Here is a 9,108-nt window from a genome sequence, read left to right as displayed (position 1 = left end):
GCTGCAGGGTTCTCCCCACCTTTAGCACCTTCCCTCAGCACCTCTTCCCACAGGCTCGGGACTCCCCCCACGCACTCAGGGCTTCCTCTCTCTGAGTATGGCCTCTCCAATGCGACCCTGACCCCTCTCCCTCGAATATCTCCTGTCCTCTAACCTGGACCTTCCTCCCTCTGACTATGGCCTTCTGATGAGGACCTGGGGCCCCTTCCCCTCTGACCCTGTGGCAGGAAGTACAGACAGGCAGACACAGAGCAGGGAAAGAAGAGCTTTAAATAGGGTCTAGGGAAGGACTGGGCAAATAAATACTGTACAGAGGGACCAGAATGGGGCAAGGGGGAAAGATGGTTCATCATCCAGGTTTGAGGAACAGGAGGCAAGCCAGGAGATCTCAGCCTCGGGACTCCAGGGACCTGTGGGGAAGAGAGAGAGACCATGAGCAGAAGGAGTTTTGTGAACCCCAAATGGCCTTGTAGGTCCAAGGGCTTAAAAGCAGGAACCACAGCCAGCATTTCTCTAGGGTATTCAGGTTTGCGAAGTGTTTTGTATGACTTAGTCCACTGGAGTCGCCCCCTGAGGCAGTCACTACAGGCCTCATTGATCTTGATTTTGCCAAGGAGGCAGCATAGACTCAGAGACATTAAGTGGTTGGCCCATCGTCACTTAGCTAGTGTCTGTGACAGGATTCAGGCCCAGATCCTCCCGGTTCCATGTCCCTTGAACTCTGGAGGGCTTATGGAACTCTTATAGGGTCTATAAGCTCTCTGAAGGGTTAGTAGAGATGGCATGGCCTAGTCCAGGGGTTCTTAACCTGGGGTCAACAAATAGACACCCCCAATGGGTCCATGGATAGATGTCGGGGATCCTTGAACTTAGATGGGGGAAAATCAATTCCATCTTTCTTTTCACTAACCTCTCCCTATAACTTAGTACTTCCTTCCATTGTGAATGCAGGCCAAAAACATGACTCTGAGAAGGGGTCAATGAGCCTTAGCAGACTGAGCCAAAGGTGTCCATGTTGCCCACACAAGAGGCAAAGGGCTCTAGACTTGAAGTCATGAAGACCTGGATTCTCTTCCATCCTCCAACATTTACTAGCTGTGGAAGTAACTGGTAATTGCTCTGAGCCTCAGTTTCTCCTTTGTAAAATGGGGGTACAAAAACCTGCAGTATTTGTAGTCTGGTAGATCATTATCTCCTCAAGGGCAGGGGCCTGGCTTTTCTTTTTGCAACACTTAGCACAGTGCCTGGCATATAGCAAGCAAGTGCTTCAGAAATGCTAGTGGTCTGACTGAATGACCACAGTACCCACCTCTCTGGGCTACTGTGAGAATCAAATGAAATCATGAATGGAAAGTGGTAGGCATGAGTTATTGCTCTTATCAGGGCCTGGGAGGGTCTGAAGGGTCTGGCAAGATCTAAGGGGCTTGATAAAGGCTTGAGGTGCTTTGCAATGGCTAGCAGGGATTTGGGAAGGGGCAAAACCCAAGGGGCTTAGGCCTAAAAGATTTCTTAAGTCCTAAGAGTCTTGATAACAGCTAAAGGTTATTGGTAAGGTCTAAGGGAAAAGTGGTAAAGGTTAATCAGCATGGTAAAGGTTAATGGGCACGTGAAGAGCTAAGGATGGCTTAGAAAGGTCAAAGGAAAATTTGGTAAGGAGTAAAGGAGCTTGGTAAGGGTAAAAGGTTATGATAATGGCAACATGTAAGGGCTAATACGCTTGGTGAAAGCTAAGGGGCATGGGAAGGACTAAGGGGCATGGTGGGAGCTAAGGGGCATGGGAAGGCTAAGGGGCATGATGAGGGCTAAGGGGCATGGGAATGGCTAGGGGGTTGGTGAGGGTTAAAGGGCTTGGAGAGACGTAAGGGTCATGGGAAAGGCTAAGGGGCATGGGAAGGACTAAGGGGCATGGTGAGGGCTAAGGGGCACAGGAAGAGCTAAGGGGCACGGTGAGGGCTAAGGGGCATGGGAAGGACTAAGGGGTATGGGAAGGGCTAGGGGTTGGTGAGGGTTAAAGGGCTTGGAGAAAAGTAAGGGGCATAGGAAGGGCTAAGGGGCATGGTGAGGGCTAAGGGGCACAGGAAGGGGTAAGGGGCATGGGAAGGGCTAAGGGGCACAGGAAGGGCTAGGGGGTTGGTGAGGGTTTCGGGGAACAGTAAGGACTAAGCTCTCACGAGTAGCTTTGGTGCTGTTGGCGCCGCCGAGCTGAGCGCATCTTCTCAAACCGGGCCTCCATCTCTTCCAGGACTCGAGGTGTGTACCGGACAACAAGCTTCACGGTGCCTTGAGCAGCCTTGAGCAGCTCCACAGCCTTCTCATGCTGCTCCCCTTCCACACTCTGCCAGAGGTAAGATCCCATCCGAGCAGGCCCACTTCGCCCAGCCTGGCCCAAGCACCAAATCCCCAACACTATCCCCAACCTGTCAGCCCAATCTCTCCCTTCATTTTGCTGTATAACCCTCACTGGGTGACAGTGTCCACATCCGTATAGTGGGGTAAGGTGGAACATAGTTTAGTCTGATGGTCTTTAAGACTGGTAGCTCTGCATCTAGGTCCCACACAAGAATATCCACTGCCAGCAACCAGAGGGCTAGATTACATAATACCTAAGCTCCCTCCTGATCCTAGAAGCTAATGACATGCCTAAGGTCAGCCCTTCTCCAAAGAGCCTTCCTTGACAGCACAGAGTTCTTCCTCTTTCAGACCCTTCCCACAAGAACTGGAATCAGGAAACTTGGGTGGGAATTCTGATTCAGCTACTGACTCCCTAATTAACCTTGGATGAGTCACTAGTCTCTCTGGGCTTCAGCATCCCCAGTTATGAAAGAAGGGAGAATTTACTGACCGCTAAATCCCTCCTAAATTCACTGGTGCTTGTCTTGCTCTTCCATGTCTTATTCTAGCCTTCCCAATCCATTCCCAGCCTCTCCTTCCTGACCCTGGGACGCCCACCCCCGCCCCTGCCCAGGCTCTTGGGGGCTTGAGGCTCACCACTCCATTGACAGAGAGTAGCTGGTCCCCTCTCTTGAGGCCACCATGTCGGTCAGCCACCCCACCAGGAATGACTCGAGAGATGTAGATGGGAGAGTTCTGCTCTTTCCCTCCCATGATGTTGAAGCCCAGGCCTTCATCTGTTCTGGGCAGTTCCACCACTCGGGGGTGGGCATGGCCCTCACTGGCAGCAAAGGCTGCTACTGTGGCCTAGAAGGGACAGGAGCCAGAGGCCAAGGTCCCTGAGGGAATAGGGGCTGGTGGCCATAGACACTCCCTGATCCTTGAAGGTCTGGGAGCTCAAAAAGGGATGGACATCTCTTAAAAAGGTAGAGAGCTGAGGAGGCAGCTCATTGGTCCCTGAGGAGATAGGGATCTGTGGGAAGGGAGAAATGGGTCCCTGAGGGGACAAGGGCATGGGAAGGGAAGCCTGGATCCCGGAGGAGCTGGAGGATTGAAAAAAAGAACATTCAGGTGCCTGGGGATGGTAAAGGACAAGGAGAGGGACCCAAGGGAAGGGGAGATGTTGTGGGAGGGGAGAATCTGGGTATCTGAGAATGTAGCTATCTGGGGGGGGGGGGATATAGGGAAAGCAAAGTCCTGGTGCCCTGAAGGGGTAAATTCACCTTGGCTGTGGCATGAGCCCGGATCTCTGCACTGCCTGTGATATCCAGAGTATCATAGAGTTGTTCATACACCTGAGGAAGTGGGAACTGTCAGAGATACAGGGGTGCCAGTCCCAACCCTCAGCTCCCTCTAGGACCTGAAGGACACACAGAAACTACAATTCTCATGGAGTCTCATGGTAGACAAGCTGGCCTGGCATCTCTATAGACATGGGTCCTTCCTCTCAGACCAGGGGGAGGTGGAGACTGGAGGATAGCGGACAGGGGGAAGGGGAAGGGAAGAAGCATCTGTTAACAAGCACCATGTGAAGTGCTTAACAAATAGGATCTCATTTAAGCCTCACAACAACTCTGGGATGTAGGGGCTATTACTGTCGCCATTTTACAGCTTAGGAAACTGAGGTAGGCAAGGGTTAAGTGACTTGTCCGGGAACACAGAGCCAGTACGCATCTAAGCCACGAACTCAGATATCTCCCCTCCCTGCACCCTCCGCGACCCAGGTGTCCCCCGACCCGGGCACCACGCGGGACGCAGGCAGAGCCCCACCCACGTAAGAGATAGCTAGAGAAACTACAGTTTCCAGCAGCCTGTACGCTGAAGAAGCTGGGGAGGGGGCTTGGGTGGCCCGGGGCTTGCTGGGAATTGTAGTCCGGCCAGCGAGGGGATTCAGGTGCTTGCTTACCTCTCGGATGGCTGAGCAGAAACGACTCTGCAGGACTCGCTGGAGGGCCTGCAGCTTCTGGGGGGGTAGCTCCCCGCTGCGCTGGAGCCGCTCCAGGAGCTCCACTGCCCGGGACACGTCTGTGGGGGGACAGAGAGAGCAAGAGACAGAGACAGAGACTCGAGGAGACAGAGACAGGGACGAGGAAGGCAGGGACCGGGATGGGGGAAGCAGGATGGAGGCAGAGACAGGAATAGGGATGGGGGCGGCAGAGACAGGGATGGGGGCAGCAGAGATAGGGATGGGGGTGGCAGAGATAGGGATGGGGGAGACCACCATAGGGATGGAGAAGGCAGGAACGGGTGAGAGAGGTACCGGGACCGAGACACAAGTGGAGCCAGAGAGACGCTCACGTAAAGAGATAAAGGTAACAAGAGAGACAGAGGGCGAAACGTCGGCGGGACGGAGGAACAGAGAGATACCAAGAGACAGGGAAAGAGAGATAACAGAGATGAGGAAAGAGGAAGAGATACCCAAAGATACAGACGCACACAGAGATCGGGAGAAGCAGAGACATGGAAAGATTGGGGGGAGAGAAGGGGGAGCGGCAGGGGGAGGGAGAAGGAAAAGACATAGAGGAGACGAAGAGAAAGATGGTGACAAACAGAGAAAGATAGAGAAAGCGAGAAGGACAGAGCCAGCGAGAGAGCCGCCGAGAAATAAGGAGAGACCGGGAAAGACAGGTACACCGAGACACAAAGAGAGAACGGCAGAGCGGAGTTGGGCTTCCCGAAGGCCTCCCGCTTCCAGGTTCACCCCCACGTTGGGACAGACCCCTGACCCGCCCTCGCCCGGCCCAGTCCGGCCTTACCCCGTTCCAGCCCCAGCGGCTCCGCGAGCGCGGCCATGTCTGCGCCTCCGCCGGGCCCCGCCCGCCCGCGCGGGACCCGGGACTGAGGGACTGACGGAGGGAGGGAGGGACCAGGAGGGGAGAAGCCCCGCCCCCTGGCCGGTCAGGCCCGCCCCGGCCGAAGATGCCGCCTGCCTGCGGATGGCTTCAGCTCCCGCAGAAGCCCAGCCGGGCTCTCCTCTGCTTCTCCAGCCTCTCCGTCCTGTCTCTTTGCCCTCTCCCCCCTGCTTGTCTCCCCTTTCTGCCCTTCTGGTTCCCCCTTTCCTCTGGGAGTGCTCCCCTTCTCCCCACTGCCTGTTCCCCTTCTCAAGGCTGTGCGTTCCTCTTTCCATCTTTCTTGTTCCACATATCCATGGGGAGTTCCCCCTCTTCCCGCTACCTGTCCCCCATTTCCCCCCTGACTTTTCCCTTTCCATCCTTCCCCCTTTCCGCTTGATCTGTTCCTTCTCTCCCCGCTGCCTGTTCCCCTTGTCCGTCTTGCTGGTTCCGCCTTCCCCTGCCTATCCGCCCTGTCTCCATGGGTCCCTCCTCTACTTCTGTCTCGATCGCCCAATACTCTCTCTGGTGCTGTATCCGCCCTCCTTCAGCATCTCCATCGGCCGCCTATGTGCCTGGCTTCTCCAAGTGTCCTTCCCTCTCGTCTCCGTCAGTCTGTCCTTGTCTCCTTCAGCCCACCTCCTCCGCGCGTCCGCTCTCTTCGTGTTGGCCCCAAGGGAAAGAAACAGGATGGAAGTTGCAAAGAGGCTTGAGTTCAGGGAAAAAACCCTCCTAATAAGCTGAGCTGTCCAAAGTAGAAGGAAACCGCCTCCCAAGGCAGTGAATTCCTAGTCCCTGGAGGGTTTCAGCAGAGGCTGGTTGGCCACTTGTCTGTATGTGATAGTGGGGATTCCTTTCAGGTATGAGCAGCTGAGGTCCCTGTCATTTCTCATTCCGTGATCTCCCTCCCTCTTCCCTCTTCCGAGATGTCCTTCTACATCCTCCCTGGCTGTCCTCTTTCCTTCTAGTTTTCTTCTCCCTCTCTCTGTCCCCAGGTTGCAAGAATCGGCACCTACCCATTTTCTGTCTGTGCCTTCTCCCATTGCCTCGATCCTCTCCTTACTGAGTCTGTCTTCTCCCTTTCCCTCCTCTGTCAACTCTTCTCTCCCTCTCTCCTGGTCAGTCCTCTGCCTCCTTTCTCCGCCGCAGTACTCCCTTCTTGTCTTTTTTGGCTTGTCTGTATTTGTATCGCCTCAGGCTCTATATGGGCAGTTAGGTGGCACAGTGGATAGAGAGCCAGTCCTGCAGTCAGGAAGGCTCATCTTCCTGAGTTCAAATCCAGCCTCAAACACTTACTACTGCATGACCCTGGGCAAATCACTTAACCCTGTTTGCCTCGGCTCCTCATCTGTGAAATGAGCTGGTGAAGGAAATGACAAACCGCTCCAGCATCTTTGCCAAGAAAACCCCAAATGGGGTCATGAAGAGTCAGACACAAGACTCACTATAGGGTCTGGCTCATAGTAAGAACTTAATAAAGGCTCATTCCTTCTACCTACCTGTTCTCTCTCTATTGTGACTTGTTCCTTCCTGTCTGTCCTCTTCCGGCCCCAAAATCTGCTGTCTTTCTCCCTCTCTAGGGAGGCCTCTCTTCTCCCTATTCATCTCTTCTCCCCTTCCTATATTTCTGTCTCTCTACACCCCCTCCCCACTTCCCTTCCCCTTTGTCATTCTCTCCAACATTGTCTTCCTAAACTTCATCTACTTGCCAATCTTGTACCCACAGACATCCATCTTCTTGTCTTTGTCTGGCCTCTCTTTTGCTCTATCTTCCCTGGCATCTCCCTGGTTTTTTGTCCTCTCCCCACTCTGTCCATCTGCCACAAGAACCCAGACTCTTACAACCGGAAGGCCATCTAGTTCAGCCAGTGCCAGGACAAGATCCTTTTCTGCAATATCATTGACCTTGAAGACCTCCAGAAAGAGGAACCAATCCCCTTCTCCATCCCATTTTGACACTTCAAACTTATTACCTTAATGTCTTTCTTTTCTCTCTAAGTCCTACACACACTCACACTTCATTTTTACTATGAAAGTTCCCTCAAACACCTTGGCCTCCCAATTCATCACCCTCTGCAACTCCCATGATCCATACCCACCTCAGGCATCCATCAAGGTGGCCAATGGCCTGACTTGAACCATAGTTCTGGAGATTCTGAACTTGGAAATTCCTGATAACAACTCTCCTATCCTCCCAACTCAGCCCTCTACCTTACTTGTCCTAAGTGCTTCATCCTGGCCATGACCTCCATCCTCTCATTGCTCCTTCTCCCCATCCATCACTCTTGCTCTGACATTTCTTTCCTTCACAATCTTGACTCTATTGCTGACCAGTTTAAGTTATATGTGAGCCCTTACCTGTGTTTTTCTTGCCTCATTGGCCTACCATCAATCATCCTTTGTGAAACACCAACCCTTGATTACCTGCACCACAATCCTCCTTATCTGCTCCTCCTCACATACTGCTGTGCTGCTGAAGAAAGTCTCACAACCATAGTGATGGGGACCGCTGCAAATGTTTAATATCTAGACTCCTTTGAGTCTTCACTGCTGTGAGACACTGCTGCTGCTTCTATTCCTTCCTGATTGACTATCAAAGTCTTCAGGGACTATCCATACATTTTCTTCTTTTTTAGAATCTTCCCACCCTCCTCTTAACATAGGATCTCAGTGCCAAGTTGACATTATCAACCCCCCCCAAAAAAAAAACACAACCATCTATTATGACCTCCATTTTCTTCCCTACTGTAGACCTCAAGACTGTGATAGGGAATTAATAAATGTGATTCCACCATTCTCTTGTTCTGGTCTCCCTGAGGAGGTAGGCCTTCTCCTCAAAAGATCTATCCCTCAACTTATGTTCTTGATCCCCTCCCTCCCATCTCTTCTGGGAATTTGTCCTCTCAATCATTACCTCTCCTTCTCTCTTCCTCAGTCTCTCTATACCCACTAGCTCCTTCATAGTGACCAATGACTCCAATCACTGTGACTTTCCAGATGGAAACCTCCTCCAACTATGCCTAAAGGGCTATAAAATGGTACATTTTCTTTGACCCAGCAATATCACTACTAGGTCTATATCCCAAAGAGATGTAAAAAAAGAAAATTATCTATTTGTACAAAAATATTCATTTTTGTGGTGGCAAAGAATTGGAAACTGAGGCAATACCCAACAATTGGGGAATGACTAGACAAGCTACGGTATATAATTGTGATGAAATACTTTTGTGCTATAAAAAATGACAAGCAGAATGGTTTCAGAAAAACCTGAGGTTTTTATATGAGTTTATGCAAAGTGAAATGAACAGAACCAGGAGAACACTGTATATAGTATCAGCAACATTGTAACAAAAAGCAACTGTGAAAGACTTAGCTACTCTGATCAAGACAATGAGATAAGACAATTCCAAAGGATCCCTGATGAAAAATCCTATTCACCTCCAGAGAACTGGTGAACTTTGAGTGCAGACTGAAGCATGCTTTTTTCAATTTCTTTATTTTTCTTGTCTTTTATGTGTTTTCTTTTGAACATGGTTAATTTGGAAATATGTTTTAAATGATTTCACATGTATGATCAATATATTGCTTGCCTTCTCAATGGCTTGGGGAGGAGGGGGAAGGAGAGTGAGAATTTGGAACTTAAAATTTTTAAAAATATTATCAGGAAATATTTTAAAAAGGAAATAAAAATAATTTTTTTTAAACTGGAGAGAAAAAAGAAACTCTTCCTTGGCCACCACTCTTTTGCTTGTTCTTTTTCCCATTAGAATTTAAGTTCCTGGAAGGCAAGGATGGTTGGATTTTTCATATTTGCATTCCCAGTGCTTAGTACAGTGTCTGGCATATATATATAGTAAGCCCTAAATCGGTGCTTTAAAAATAGTTT

At 50.9% G+C, this 9,108-nt stretch overlaps 1 protein-coding gene across 1 annotated transcript; it reads right to left on the bottom strand.

Annotated features, from left to right (window-relative positions):
- Positions 1 to 251: 251 nt before the first annotated feature.
- Positions 252 to 5,225, bottom strand: LIN7B (lin-7 homolog B, crumbs cell polarity complex component). The gene is made up of 6 exons (XM_036745962.1): positions 5,148 to 5,225; positions 4,298 to 4,416; positions 3,615 to 3,686; positions 2,989 to 3,198; positions 2,172 to 2,335; positions 252 to 410 (listed from the first exon to the last, which is right to left on the bottom strand). Exons 1-6 carry the CDS (start codon positions 5,182 to 5,184, stop codon positions 389 to 391), a joined length of 624 nt encoding a protein of 207 aa, XP_036601857.1. The 5' UTR covers positions 5,185 to 5,225; the 3' UTR covers positions 252 to 388.
- Between the last annotated feature and the right edge of the window lie 3,883 nt (positions 5,226 to 9,108).

Source organism: Trichosurus vulpecula, chromosome 2, assembly GCF_011100635.1.
Source record: "Trichosurus vulpecula isolate mTriVul1 chromosome 2, mTriVul1.pri, whole genome shotgun sequence".
NCBI classification, from domain to species: Eukaryota; Metazoa; Chordata; class Mammalia; order Diprotodontia; family Phalangeridae; genus Trichosurus; species Trichosurus vulpecula.
This window is presented reverse-complemented; position numbering and strand designations above follow the sequence as displayed.